The sequence below is a fragment of the Microchirus variegatus genome, assembly GCF_963457635.1.
Source record: "Microchirus variegatus genome assembly, chromosome: 18".
NCBI classification, from domain to species: domain Eukaryota; kingdom Metazoa; phylum Chordata; class Actinopteri; order Pleuronectiformes; family Soleidae; genus Microchirus; species Microchirus variegatus.
Genome location: NC_139819.1, coordinates 7,982,296 through 7,997,471, shown reverse-complemented (window position 1 = coordinate 7,997,471; position 15,176 = coordinate 7,982,296). Strand labels below are relative to the sequence as shown.

The 15,176-nt window shown below is 40.6% G+C and overlaps 3 protein-coding genes across 3 annotated transcripts; 1 reads left to right on the top strand and 2 right to left on the bottom strand.

The window, feature by feature from the left end:
• Positions 1–384: 384 nt before the first annotated feature.
• On the top strand, positions 385–5,183 carry kmt5ab (lysine methyltransferase 5Ab; the record flags this gene model as incomplete). The annotated part of the gene is made up of 8 exons (XM_083905146.1): positions 385–451; positions 1,271–1,371; positions 2,767–2,917; positions 3,172–3,379; positions 3,460–3,547; positions 3,644–3,703; positions 3,836–4,026; positions 4,973–5,183. 8 exons carry the CDS (start codon positions 385–387, stop codon positions 5,181–5,183), a joined length of 1,077 nt encoding a protein of 358 aa, XP_083761272.1.
• An 812-nt stretch (positions 5,184–5,995) lies between these two features.
• rilpl2 (Rab interacting lysosomal protein-like 2) lies at positions 5,996–8,921 on the bottom strand (the record flags this gene model as incomplete). The annotated part of the gene is made up of 4 exons (XM_083904763.1): positions 5,996–6,128; positions 6,883–7,011; positions 7,332–7,483; positions 8,625–8,921. 4 exons carry the CDS (start codon positions 8,919–8,921, stop codon positions 6,107–6,109), a joined length of 600 nt encoding a protein of 199 aa, XP_083760889.1. The 3' UTR covers positions 5,996–6,106.
• A 771-nt stretch (positions 8,922–9,692) lies between these two features.
• On the bottom strand, positions 9,693–14,379 carry LOC310940018 (RILP-like protein 1). Its single transcript, XM_083904931.1, has 8 exons — positions 13,862–14,379; positions 12,840–12,990; positions 12,304–12,422; positions 11,938–12,207; positions 11,668–11,850; positions 11,334–11,497; positions 11,131–11,241; positions 9,693–10,717 (listed from the first exon to the last, which is right to left on the bottom strand). The coding sequence occupies exons 1-8, from the start codon at positions 14,150–14,152 to the stop codon at positions 10,624–10,626; spliced, it is 1,383 nt and encodes a 460-aa protein (XP_083761057.1). The 5' UTR covers positions 14,153–14,379; the 3' UTR covers positions 9,693–10,623.
• Between the last annotated feature and the right edge of the window lie 797 nt (positions 14,380–15,176).

Genomic DNA, 15,176 nt, shown 5'->3' with positions numbered 1-15,176 from the left:
ATATACCTTCATCATGCAAAGTGGTGTTACAGGATACAAGAAGAGAGGAAAACAGTCATTTTAATAAGCGGTTACTCTGTCGATTCTTTTTTTGTTTAATCAATTATTTGTTTGGGCCATAAAATGTCAGAAAATGTTGATTTGTATTAGCAAAACCTCCAAGGAGCCGCCACCTTAATGTGGTGGAGGGGTTTGCGTGTCCCAATGATCCTGAGGAGCTCATTTGTCGGGGGCTTCATGCCCCTGGTAGGGTCACCCAAGGCAAACAGATCCTAGGTGAGGGACCGGACAAAGAGCAGTTCAAAGACCTCTATGAAGGAAAATTTAATTGGATCACATGTTTCCTCGGCCGGAAGCGGGTCACCGGCCTGGGGTAGGGGCACGATGGCGAGCATCTGGTGGTCGGGCTTGCACCCATGGGGCCCTGCTGGGCAGAGCTCAAAGAGGCAACGTGGGTCCCCCTTCACATGGGCTCACCACCTGTGGGAGGGGCCATGGAGGTCGGGTGCAATGCGACTTGGGTGGCAGCCGAAGGCGGGGACCTTGGCGGTCCCACCCTCTGCAGCAGAAGCTGGCTCTAGGGACGCGGAACGTCAAAACCTGGAAATGATTATCTTTTAATAATTTAGTTTTCTTCAACTATCATTTGGTGATGATCTGTGTATCTGCTGACCTTTGAACATTAAACTCTTTCATAAACAGAGTCTCTTTTATGGAGAAAAGAATGAATTTATCCAGTAATAATAAGTTGTGTTTGAGACGCTTAAACTTCTCTGTTTACTGTTGTTCGATTACGTTGCCCGGCCCAATATGGCGGCGACGTAAACACATCCATCCACGCTCGTGCCCCGCCCCTCGTGTGGACCAATTCAGCCAATGAGCGCAGCAGTACGTTTTTTAAATCGACCACGTTCTCACCGCTCCACTCAGCGGTGCTGCACCGATGTGAGTCGTTGAGGAAAATAGTGACTTTTGAGACGAGGCGACACGGAATAACAGACTTTATCACCAACGACTGAACACCCGGACATGGCAAAAGGTAAAAAAAAAACAACAAAGAAAAACGTGTGCAATGCACGCGTTCTCTAACAGTGACGTCATGTATTTTACTGTATTAATATGTAGCGCAGCTGTAACAGCTGTTGTTACCCTGCGTAATTGGACGACTACAATTAAAGGTGTTTACAAAATAAAGGTGGCTTTGAATAGTGTTGCATGAATTACAGAGCAGCTTATTTACGTGTGTGTTTTAATTTCGACGTTTTTAAAGGGAAGAAAAACGCACAGAGAACTGACGACGCTGCTGTTGAACATAAAGTCGCTACACAGACTTCAGAGACAAAGGAAAACAAGCCGACGACTAACAACAAGGTACGTGACGTCTTATTGTCGGTGTTTTTACCGCCCAGAAGCGTCTATGTTGTTATAAAAAATCAACATATTCAACACGGAGGACAGGAAACGTTTGATGGAAGTCACTCATTATAATTCATAAATTACAGGACGCTTCCTGCTGTTTGTCGTCAAAGTTGCCAACACTAGTCCTGAATGACCCTCACTAATTAAAGATTAATATACACCTGTGGAGACAATATACCAATGTGAACAGCACAGAGCTGAGCCTTATGTTGACCACTGTATAAACTAGTGAGCAGCATACACTAACACTAACACAACTAAACCAGGACTGAACTATTAAAGCTGCACTGTGCAACTTGTATCGCTAAACACTGCTATGAGCTTTCTGAAAGGACAACATAGCTGTTTTGCTTCTACCCTAACCCTCCATCAGTAGTGATATAAAATGCATTACTCTCTGTTCCCACAGACAGAACAAAACATTATTATGTCGAGAAACACGGACAGAGTCATGTGGAGCTGATGGATTTAATCAGCATTGTCTGGACTGATTTGACAATAGTTTGACTATAGTGGACATTAGTTTCTTTTTATACGTTGCAAATAGCGGCGGCTGCTTTTTAATCCATGATCTTTGCTCATTTTAAAATGCAACACGTTTTCATCCTTGCACTGAAGTATAGTACGAGTACGATTTTTGACATTATGTCATATGGAAATTGTTCTTGGGCAAATGAGCTCTCAAATAGAGCTGCAAAGACGACATGGATCAACTATTGTGATAATAAATTAATCAATTTGGTCAGGGTTTTCTTAAATGTGAATACTTCTGGTTTCTTTGCTCCTTTTTATAAGAAAGAAGTTATTTAGACTGAATCATTGTTTGTGGACAAAACGAGACGTTGAAGAACGTAATTTCAAGGTTTGGTAAACGCAATCACCAATTTCTCACCAATAACAATTTCTGACATTATACAGACCAGAGTTAGATCTAGTCAACTTTGAGTTCTATGCTTTCTAACATTAGAAGAAACTGGATGTGTATTTGCTGCAGCATTTGTTTCTCGTATGAGTGTCTGGTAAGCCCATGTCACATTTTGGTGCATGATTGTGCTTAAAAAAAAAAATTATAAACATAAATAAAACATTACTTGCTTAACTTGGTGGGCAGAACTTGTTAATTCAGCCAGAGAAACCATACTTAAACAATGCTTTACATAGAGAAATTGAAGTACTGGATCACCTGTTTAATTAATAAAGTCGGAGGTAATCTTGTTACAATGGAGACTGCCAGTTAACAGTCTGCTTTCTCAGCAGTTAAGAGTCTTGCAGTCATATTCATCCTCAGGGATTTGGTCCAGTTTACTGTTTCATCAATTCATCAATCTTTTTTGTCTTTTTTTTCAGGATTGCGTTGGTAAAGTACAATCGATAATCCAGTGTCTACGGAGTCCGCGTAAACCTCGATCCCCTCTGAGTGACAGTTCGAGCATGTTGATCCAGGAAGGTAATGAATCTGAACCTGTGGCTCATCCTGACGCGTCAAAGATGAAAAAAGGTGAATGTCCTTTTAAAAACTAGTACAAAACTCATTTGAAGCGACCGTTTTGTGGCCATTTCTAATTCATGTTATCACCTTCTTCTGTCTACTCTTGTGTTCCACAGGAAAAAAAATCATATGAATGGCAACAGTGTTTACTCTCTTAAGACACAACTTCTCTTTGTTTTTGAGAAATGTCAATCTCTAGATTAAGACCTGGGAGGTGGGAACAGCTGCTAAAGTCATTCTGTGCATCTTCCTCATTTTTTTAGATGCACCTAAAGAAGTGAAACGTGAACGTTGCGAGTCCAAAGAGCAGAAGGTTGAAATGCCTTGTCACAGTCATGGGACCAGAGAGCAACTCACTGACCAGCCCGGTCACAAAGAGACGAGCACTTACACAAATCAGGTCAGGCCTGCAGCAGACGGCAAAGTCTCAGCGTCCAAACCTCGCAGCAAAACTGCTCACAAAGCAAAAAAGTGAGTGCACAAAGCAAAAAAAAAAGAAAAAGAAAAGTACAGATAGTCCTAATCTCATTACTCATAATGTCTGTTTTCAGGACAGATAATAAAGCTTCCCAAAACAGAAAGGTCACAGACTATTTTCCAATCCGAAGAAGTAACAGGAAAACTGTGGCAGAACTTAAGGTTTGTGAAAAGAGGAAAAAATGCATACATTTGTCTTTTCTGTGTGAAAATCCTATCAAGATTATGCAACTACATCCAATTATTTAAACTCAACAGAGCGAAGAACACAAACACCTTGACGACCTGATAAAGAACGGCACTGAAGAAGGACTGCAGGTGACATTTAATGATTTGAATGTTGTTGTTTTTTTAAAGTTGAAAAAACGTACTTTAAACGGAACACACACACACACAAGTATTTGTGACATGTGAAGCTTTACACAAATGTGATGTTTTAACTGTTAACAGGTGAAACACATAGAAGGAAAAGGAAGAGGGGTGTTTGCTGTCAAAGACTTCAAAAAAGGAGAGTTTGTGGTGGAGTACCACGGAGACCTGCTGGAGCTAGCCGAGGCCAAATCAAGAGAGGCCCAGTACGCTGAGGACCCTTTAACGGGCTGTTACATGTACTACTTCCAATATCAAACTAAAACATACTGGTAAGTTTAAAAGGTCATCATTATGACGTTTGGAAATCATTAATTTTGACGGGATTTATGGATCTGGAGGCAACATCCACACCAAATTTTAAAAATGCATACATTCTGCATTCTGTAAACAGAAATTTGAAAATGCTGCCAGCTCCAATTCAGTTTGAAAACTCCAAGGCCGTTTCTTTTGGTCTGGATGATGTAGTTGCCTTCATCTACTTTTCATTTTGTCATTTTCTTTTCATTCATTTCCATACTTACTTTGACTTCAATTCCAGTCCTAAAATAGAAATCCTTTTTGAAATTAAAACAACTATAGAGGACAGAATCAAATCAACTTTCTGTTTACACTAGCAAATGTGATATACTATTACAGGATTAAGTATGGATGGAAATTGCTTATAATCCAGAGCCGAACCTCTCTCATGGACACGGACAAAGTCCACACATTACTACTACATTTGCATTTTAAAAAGAGGTTTCAGACCAAAAAAAAAATCAAAGTGCTATTCATCGAGATTAACTGTAGTTATAACTAAATTATTAAATTAATCGTCAACTATTTTGAGAATAGATTTACGAGTTAAATGTGAATATATTCTGATTTATTTGCTTCGTAAAAATAAATCATTAAAACTATATCAACAATACATTCAAAAACATCATAATTTCCTGGTCTTGTAAAAACCCATCAGTACTCGATCAATAAGAAAATAATCAACAGAATAATCACTCATGAAAATAATCAGTAATCATTAGTTGCAGCCCTAATAAAAAATACTGTCAATAATGCGTTCTTCCTTTGACAAAACATTTGTTTTTAAACAAATGGTCAAAAAAAAACACAGAGGTTTTAGACCTGGTCGGTCTCTTCTTGTAAAATAATTTCTAGGCTTTTTGTCTGCCCGTCTTGTGTTGTTTTAAGTTTAATTTGTATTTTTTGATTAAATTACAGCGTGGATGCCACAAGGGAAACCAGTCGGCTCGGAAGACTCGTTAACCACAGTAAAAACGGCAACTGCCAGACGAGGCTTCACGCCATCGACGGGAGTCCACATCTGATCCTGGTGGCCTCCAAAGGCATCAGGGCAGAGGAGGAGCTGCTGTACGACTACGGCGACCGGAGTAAAGCCTCCATCACGGCTCACCCTTGGCTCAAACACTAAAAGGGTTTTGTATTTCAGATGAATTGGTGCTCACTGTTTTTTGTAAAAAGATGCTGTAGCTGAGCGGTCCACAACATTGTTTTTTTAATTAGGATAAAAAAAGTTTTAAATGGACGCTAAAGCTTCAACTTGTGAAACATGTATTTTTTTGCAACAGCTTTTATAACCCCTTTTTATATTTTTCTTATCTATATATAGCAGATGTAATATTGGAAGAGGATTTCCCCTCTGGAGAGTTACAAGTTTCCTTTTCTAATGACTATAACTGTGATATTCAATTCCGCTAATTGTACATTATTACCCGTGCTGTAAATTTGAAGAATAAAACAGTTCAGCTCATTCCAGCTGTCGTTATCAACAGTAATGGAAGGAAACGTTATGAACTTTCATTAACAGAGTATATTGTGTGCCAGAGTTATAAAAACATGCATTATGTAGGTGGACGACAAATATTAAATTAGCTCAGCTAAGTGCAAGCGGGCTGAGTTGACGACTGTTATGGAAAAGACTTCTTTGCAACAACATGGACTTGAATAACAAATTATTATGATTTTGGGATGTGGCTCTTCAAGAGTTAGAGTGAGGTGTGTTCTAAATTACATGAAGACTTAATTTCAAGCCCAAAAATAGACACGTAACTTCATTTAAAAAGTGAATGCATCCGCTGTAATTGCCATCAGCAACTAGATAATACTTTTCCAGTTTCAATTTGATTACTTCATCAAAACTTTTATGCAAAATATACATTTGTACCAAACTCGATTACTATAAAACATTTTAAGGCGATAATAACCAGTTCAAAATACAGTGCTTGTTAGATTAAGAAGTGTAAAAAAGAGTCAATATATAGGAGTGTTTGACTGATGAGAAAATTGTCCCGACAAATCCTGTTTGTCTTCTACATCAGTGAAAGGTTTTTGTCCTTATTTTCGCCTGAATGAAAACCTAAGAAAAGAAAAGGCCCAGAGTTAGTTTAAATGGGTTTGCCGGTGGATGAACATGGAACAGAAAACTGACGAAAAGAAATAAACGATGCGTCAAGGCAGACTGTAATTACTGACAACAGCCTGGCAGACAAACTATAAACCAATCTCCAAATTCTGTCTTTCTCCCCCTCATTCAGCACTCGCAGAAACATCCACAGCATCAGCACGAACTCATTTGGTCACAAGTAAATCATTAGGACACGGACTGTGAGAACAATCCGTCTCTGAGCTCACTTCGGCATCATGTGGCTGCTGCTGCAAGTTTTTCTTGAAACCTTGCCATCGCTGTGCAGCTAAACAAATGTTTTAATTTTCTCAGATTACGTCCTTCGCTACGGAGACCCTAAAGGGACATGGAGGAAAAAAAGAAATGTTTGCGCTATCTCGCAAAGTTTTGCCAATGCCTCCTCACCGCAGCCCTCAAGAGTTATGGCTGCCAAATCTCCTAACACTGTAACAGTCCCACAAGTACTACATATATATAGATAATACTTTTCTTCCAATACTATAAATAAATTGGTATCTATACAATATATAATATATGTATTATCTTTATATATGTAGTACTTGTGGGACTGTTACAGTGTTAGGATATTTGACAGCCATAACCCTTGAGGGCTGCGGTGAGGAGGCATTGGCAAAACTTTGCGAGATTTTTTTTTTCTCCTCAATGTCCCTTTAGGGGCTCTGTACTTCACTCTGTTATTACTCACAGTTTTCCTATGCTTGTCTTCTCTTCTTTTGCACCGTTCGCTGGCGGTGGCGGCGGACTGTGCTCCGTCACTGCTGGTGTCTCCAGATCTACTTCCACCATGGGCGGATCAGCCTGTGGTAGAATCCCACTGCAGAGCAAAGTAGTGATAATATACATTATAGTCGCTGTGTGAGTGACTGATTTGCCTGATTTTAATGTCGGACTAGGTTGTATTGTATATCCTAAATTTGACTCGTAATCCACACAAATTCATTCACATAGTCCATGTGAAGTCCAGTGGGGACAGGAAATATGTAAAAAAAAAAACTTTATTTGGTGCTGTACAAGACTGCGCCAATACTATATGCGTACTTTCCCAAAAGCAACACCATTCCATTGTCTCAAGAACAAAAAAGGGGTCGCAAAGCACGCCATGAATCCATGCTATCCAAGAATTTGGTCGCTCACCTCTTGTAGAGCTGCAGCTCCTCTGAAGCCACCATGAGCTGAGCCTTCAGCTGGTTCCTCTCCTGCAGAACCTCCTTCAGCTCCTGCATGGTGAACCTCGGCCTGTTTGGGTCGGTCAGGTCCACCACCAGCTGATTGGGTCCCGCTGTTTGCTTAGAGGCAGACAGAAAAAAACATATTTAAAACATCCATTCCTGATCCATTTTTGGTTTATTGAAGTAGATGTTAAAAGTGGTCATTACATGTTCCTGTTATAAATGTCGTACACATTATTGTTTTAATGTGTTAAAATAAAACTAGTTTCCAATAAAAAGTCTTTACAACAATGTATTTGCAAATATGGTAAAAGAAAATGTGCATTTTCTGTGTATTTCCATCCACTCATTTTGTTCATCAGTGGGTGTCGCATAATTTAAAGTCACCACAGAAAAATAAGGAGGTGCAACTCTGGGACTTAAATAATAAATAATAGCTGTTGATATAGTTGTATATTGTTGCTGCTTCCCATGTATTATTGTGGTTGTAAGCAACGCCACTTGCAATTTACGTCTTTGTCATTAAGAATGTGCTTTTATTTTATTATATTGCTGTCAAAAAATAATACTACTTGTAAATCCGGAACTTTATTTTGAAAGGATCTTGAATACATGTGTTGAAATGAAAGTTATTGTGTAAAAAACAAAACAAAAACAAAAAAACACACAAAATGGAAATAGTGTAAATAATATAACACACAGTTACAACATGAGAGCATTAAGTTCCAGTAAAAAGTGGAACAAATTAAAAATAACGATTGTGATTATATGTGACATTACTTGGTCAAGTTTTTTTTATATAGAATATCCATTTAGCTCGTGTGTTGGTGTAAGATTTTTTTTATAGTTCATAAATCAAGTTATAATGAATGTATGTTTTTGTTTTTAGAAATACATTTGTTTTGCATTATCAATATGATTATATTGTGAACTATTTATTTATCCATATCAAAACAAACACCTTTATTTTGAAATTATTTGAAATGTCATCTATGGTAAGGAGAAGTACGCATTCCAAATGTAACTGTTGTCAGGATGGTAACAGAAGGGTTAAAGATTAATATAAATATGGATAGTGCAAAAAAAAAAAAAAAAAGAGTAAGCATATTTCCAGTGCAGTGAAGCCGCAGTGACATTTCAGTTGTGTGACAGAAACGTCCCCTGAAGTCGGAAATTCCAACTTCCGACGATGACAATGGCCCCATCCCTGTGTTTGTCTCTGGCCCTAAAATGAGTGGATGCGGCCGTGCACACTCACCGTGCTCTGTCCGGAGGAGCTCTCCTTCACGATCCTGTCCAGTTCACTCTTCAGGTTGTCCCGCTCCATTTTCAGCTCCTCCAGAGACAAGTTGTATTTGTTGACCAGAGTTTCAAACATCTCCAAAACGCGGACTATCCTGAACTGCAGGTCCGACACTTCGTCCCCAGTGCTGCTAATCTTCAACAAATCCCGTCCGATCACGTACGAGATGTCATAAACATCTTCAACCGTGAGCTCAAACGCTTCTTTCTCGAAAGCCAGAGCGGGAGACGACGACTCCTCGCCGAAATCCATCACGGTGAACGAGGAGGCGACTCCGAAACACAAAGTTAACCCAGTTAACTTCACTTTCTCCCGCCAGCGACTAGCAACGAGTCTTGTTTTAGAGCCGCAGATTGAGACTTTTTCACTGGGAGAAGGTAACCAACTTCCAGAGGAGCAGCACTTCCCCCATCACTCAGCCGCCAATGGCGTGACTCAGCGAGCGGCAGAGGAGGGCAAAGTATCCTAGCGACAGGTGAGTACAAAGATCGTCTATGGACCAAGAGCACTGTGACAGCAGCGCTCAAGTTTTTCACTTCCGGCCAATCGAGCGTCTCGGGAATCAGGTGAGAAACCACGTGATTTTGCTTTATTCACTTTCTCTTTGTTACTTACCTGATATATATGTAGCATTTGCACTTATTATTTAGTTAATACTTGTCTGTATGCAAAATTCCACAGCATTTATTTTTACTGTCCGTTGTTTTACTTGACAGATATATGGAACCTTTGTTTTTCAGATGTTTTTGTACATTTATTCAGGGCCGGACCTACGCGTTGTGGCACCTATGTCTTGAGCCAGCTCTGCATTTATTTATACATTCTGTTATGTTTTCTTTTAATATGTACACTTATTTGTTATTATTATTTCATATTTTATTTAATTTATTTTAAATTATTTGGTTGAGGGACTCCATGTGTGTATAATGCAATAAGACATTTACATTTAGTGTTTGATACACAGGTACTTAACAACCACAACACAAATAACTAAGAAAAATAAAACTTTATTAATATGTTAATCACAACAAATATTTGCATAGAGGTTAACAGAGGCACCATAAAATCAGACTTAAAGGTCCAGTGTGTAAACTTAAAAAGGTATATTGACAGAAATTGAATACATAGAAGCATGTTAGTATTTGGTGTATATTGCTTTGGTTTTCCTAGCATCAGCAGAACAAGTCTTTCCTGTGACCCTCAAATGTTAAAACCTGTCAGAGTGAGAGGGTGCAGTTCACACTTTCACACAAACAAAGATGAATGTAATGTTTTGCTGGTACGAAAAGGCCACAGTAGTTTCCTGACATGCTCGGGAAAGTAAGGGCAAGAGTCTGACATTTGTGGCAATCCACAGTCTCACCGCAAGATGGCGCAAATTCTTACACACTGGACCTTTAACCTTCTTTTTCCCTATTGATCCAACTAGAAAAAGTAACATTTTAATTCCAAAATTTGTCAAGAGAGAGACTTTCTCAGCCAAAATGATGTCCATAAACACCCTCACAATAATATGCCATCAGGTATAACTTAACATCACATAGAGCCACATATTACACTGAAAGTCCCAGTTCCTTTTTCTGACACGATGTTAAAATTCAGCAAATACTAAGGAACTTAAAAGTGCCTTTTACGGCAGTGCTACCAGTGCAATACTGATAGGCAAATACAATATAAAGCACAGTGACATAAATTCTGTACTAATAAAAGCAAAGAAGAGAACTCATCCGGTAGTAAGTTCTACTTAAACTCGAGCAGGCACAGATGGTCATTTTTTAAGCAGCCACAAAACCCTGAGACTTTTTAACCCTTGTAAGACTGTCCACGTTTAGTTTCATTTTGCCACGTTAGCTAAAAATTTGACCAAAATATATTAATATGTATATAATTCATTACTTTTACTTTTTTACCTGTAAGAATGAAGCAATTTTTGGCTGGTCAAAAAAAGATAAAGTCATACAAAGGAAACAAGTCTTCGGATTGGCATCAATGTTGGATCATCTGTGATCAAGCCGGCCGCCACCATTGGCATTATGGCAGTGAAGATCCTGTCCACAGTGGTGACACATGAGAGAAAATCAGAGTTAGGGAGACATATTTTTGTGATCTTGTCAACCACAGTGGGGTCATTCAGTAGTTTACATGCACAGTTTAATCGAACTAAGGCCGTAGTCTGACTAAAACAGGCAATTGGACAACTTGCTGAGTCCGAGGAAACATGCAGAGCTAAGCTATAAGCTAGTGCTTCTGTGTATGTTAGTCCGACTAAGACTAGCTCGATTGTACTCGGACTAACATGTTTACATGACACTCAGAAAACCAAACTATTGTCTTAGTCTGACTAAAATCAGACTTTAACATGCATGTAAATACACCGAGTGGTGATATGTGTATTATTCAAGCCTGTAAAAAACAGTTAAGTTTATTAAACTGTAAGAAAAGTGTGTTAATGTCAACTCACAAGCGCCGTATTCCTGATTCAGGCTGATCAGTGGAATTGATGCATGGTGGAGAAGATGGAGGTGGAAGAGATGGAGAGAAATCAAGAGAGCTGGTGTCATCCTCAGACTCACTGCAGAGGGATATTGAATAGGTGTGTGTTACTGTTTGCACCATCATTTGGTTAAACATGTTAAACTCTGACATCTGCTGAGACAAACAGACCTTTTGTAATAAGCCAGCTCTTCCTGCAGCACAAAGACCTGTGCCTTGAGTTCGTTCTTCTCCTGCAGGACGTCCTGTAACTCCTGGAGAGTAAAGCGAGGTTTGTCTGACTCCTGCTCCAGGCTGTCTGTCTCCTCCTCTAGCTCCGTATCAGCTGGCTCCCTCTATGGGCAAAACAGAGGGACATAATGAGACCAACAAATAAAGAGGAAGCTGAGAAATTCTGCATTAGGCTACCAAGACACACCAGTGAAGACATGGCATGCTGTGCTAGATATAGTATTTGAACAGGCCTCTGCTATAATCACAGTGAGCGAGCTTAAGGAGATGTTACCAGTAACAAAGCTGTCGTGTCCTCGACTTTTTCACCCTCTTCAGTATTTTCTCCGTTAGACGGCCCTGGGAGAACGACGGAAGGAGCCTTGTCATGCTCAAAGCAGTTTGCCAAGAATCCAGGATCACCTCCACACTCCATCCACACTGAATTTGGTTTCATAGTGTCAGCTTTTTCCGAGATCTAGAGTTAACACAAGACGGTCACTCACTGCAAATGCAACAAAACCTTATCAACCTCAACCAGCAGCAAAGCCTTTGTTCGTAGTACCATTGTTTGTGATGATGATGTTGCAGGCGAACACATCCCAGAGGACTCTTCTATCTCAGTGAGCTCTCTCTCCAGCTCCCACTCCTGGAGCTCCTTTTTCAGCCTTGCGATCTCCAGCTGCAGAGCCTCGACCTCCTGCTGCTGTGCCTGGGCTGCAGCCTCCAGCTCAGCCCTCTGCTGGATCAGTGCCTTACCCTGGGCTTCCATCACTCCCATTCTGCGACGAAGGTCCTGGTTGATCATTATCAGCCGCTGCTGCTGCATCTGGAACTGTAGTTGAGAGAGGACATACTGTAGAAAACATGAAAACTAATATTCTTTCAGGGGGGACAATTTATCTGTGATGTAAGCAAGCCAAATCCTCACTGCCTCAATATCCTCGTTTCTTAGTGTTAGCTCATGGTCTTTAGCCCGGATTTCATCCCTCTGCTTATCCACCATGCCCTCCAGCTTCTTCATAACTCGTCTTTCTTTTTCTGACATTCCTGTGGATATAATGGAAAAACACAGACAAAACAAGAGTGTAATAAAAGGATGTCCATTTATACTTGTCCTGTTTATAAGAGCGGACTGCCTCGCTCATGTCACCACATTACCATCCACCGTAAAGTCTACATTATACGGTTTCTTGTGACTAACTGGGGTAAATAATGAGTGTAACGTACGCAAATCTGGACACATATGAGATCTGTGTTGAAACGCTCAGCCAAGACAAAACTGATGTATTCACTTCAATAAGATACAGTACAACACATGTATGGGAAGACTACTAAAGATGCTGTGTGGACAGAGTAATTGTTACATTATTATTATATACTATATTGTTATATTTTAGCTATAAAAAATATAAGTTCATAATATGCATTAAAATACAATTATATTAGATTTGTCAGACGACCCACCCTCCTGTTTCTGCAGGTCTTCCTCCGTGACCGGGGACTCTTTGCGGGAGATGCTCACTAAGAGCTTCTTATTCTCTGCCTGAAGCTGAGTGATTTGAGAGAGCAGGTCCTGGACTTCACCTCTCCACACATCATCCACCAGCTCCAACTCCTGAACACAGACACAAGAGAAGGGGAACGTCACACTGTATCATTGGGCCCACGGTTGGTGTAGTTAGCACCCTCGCCTTTGCAGCAACAAGGCCTGAGTTCCTGGGTTTGGAACAACCGGTTGGAACAACTTTGAGCCCCAGTTGGAACAAGAGCCTTGCTGCAAGGAGTGTGCATGTTCTCCCAGTGTGTGCGTCAGGTTTCTCCGGGTTCTCTGGCTTCCTCCCACAGTTCAAAAAAACATGTGATGAATGTATGTATGGATGAGGGGCCGTTTGGCACACATTGGCAGCCACGCTTCCTGAATAATAATAATAATAATAATCATTGTGCGGGCGTTATTTTTGAACAAAAAATGTCACATAAATACTAGTTAAGAAAATACCAAGAAGTGGGAGGTACATGATAAGTATCAGAAGTGGATTCTTGTGCTTAAAAAACTGCAAGTGCCACAGTTTGACCATACTGGAAAGTGAAGGAGTGAGGCTGGTGCAAGGTCACCAAGGCATATGTCATTTAAAAGCACTGGCAGTGTTTTGGTAATTACTCAGACTTCCTCAAGGGGGCGACAAAAACTATGCACTGGAGTCAACATCAAGCACACACACACACACACGCAGAGTTGCACATAGTTTCTTTTTGGGACACTGGCTGCATTGACTTCCACTTAGTCGCTAACCTTATCAGTAACCAGTTAATGCCTAATATTTGCCCCAGAATTACCCAGTTACTCAGAAATGAGAGCCTGCTTCACGAGAACCTGGTCTCCATGAGGACTAAGCTCAGTGTCTATTTATGTCAGAAAGGTCATGAGGAGGTAACGCACACACACATAGAAAGACAGCCATGTTGATATGAGAACAAACACACACCTTCTTGTGCTTCCTTTCCTGCTCGTATCTGTCGCTCCGCTCCTGCCGCAGTCTCTCCAGTTCCCTCCGCAGCTCCTCGGCCTCCTGTGCGGCGGCCCCGCGGCTCACCAGCGCCTCCAGCTGCTCCAACACCCGCACCACCTTCGGCACGACCCCGACCAGACACTCGCACCCAAACCTGTCGATAATCCGCTCAAAGTCCTGTCCGAGGAGCGCCGCGATGTCGTAGATGTCCGTCACGGTCAGCTCCGCCGCGGGCCTGTCCAGCGCAGACATGACGCAGGTCTCCATGTCTGCGGTGTCTCTGCTTCATTTACACCTCAGTCATGACATTCAATCCCTGACACACGCCGTCCGTCCGTCCGTCCGTCCGTCCGACGAGACTTCACTGTCGCTGCGGGGAAAACGAGTTTACACAACAGGCTCGATATGAACCGTGTCCGAACATGGAGGGAACGTTGATAAAGTTGTAGTAGCTAACGTACAGAAAACAAACACACAAGCTAAGTGTGAGGCAACTACACCGAGCTCCAGTGGTTTGCTGTCAGTGAGCAGGGCCGTGCACAGACATAGTGACATAGTGAGGGCCGCTGCTCAGGTGAAAAAGGGGACCCATTCATACCGACATGGAAATATAAAGCTGTGAAAATTTAAAAGGAAATTCTGGTATCTTTTCTTTTTTTTAAATCTATGTATTTATGTTTATAAATGTTGGTGTGTATGCAGGGTTCTAGCTAGCGCATTTTATCGCAACCGCCCGTTACGCCATAAGTAAATAGCTAAATTTAGGATGTTACACTTAAAAAAAATGCTTAGGCTAAAATAAACCCTGGTACATTAATAGTACTAACAAAAATTTTCAGAATTGGTTTGGTAGATTGTCGCAGTTATAGCCATAAAAAGTGCTTGTTTGTTGTGTCAGTAAGCGATATGCATAATTCAGTTTTTTACTAGTAAGATTCAATCTACTTTTGCCATTCTTTTTTATGGTGTTTGTCATTAGAGATGTTGTAGATATCTCCAACTCCCCAAAAAAAAATAATTGTGACGAGTCACAATTCAAGTGCAAACACTCTTTATTTTTGCATATAAATGCTTATAATTATTAATTGTATTATTTTGGTGCGTGTGCGTGGACAGGGGTTCAGGTTGGGGGGGCCTTCTAGATCACCCAGGATGTAGAAATTTAGTCTGTGAACTGCTTTTAAATGCAAAACATCCTGTTTTGAGTGACTGTATTTCGTTATTTATAAAAACACTAACCACGTTCACTCCCTTATCGACTGTTCTAAAAAAAAACTAACAAAAAAAACGT

Bases quoted from the DNA above. Each gene is read 5' to 3' on its own strand.
- LOC310940018 (XM_083904931.1), bottom strand. From the start codon at position 14,152: ATGGAGACCTGCGTCATGTCTGCGCTGGACAGGCCCGCGGCGGAGCTG. The intron at 12,423-12,839 runs GTGGGTCGTCTG...TTATATCCACAG, and splicing joins AGACCTGCAGAAACAGGAGG to GAATGTCAGAAAAAGAAAGA. The intron at 11,242-11,333 runs GTCTGTTTGTCT...ATCCCTCTGCAG, and splicing joins GAGCTGGCTTATTACAAAAG to TGAGTCTGAGGATGACACCA.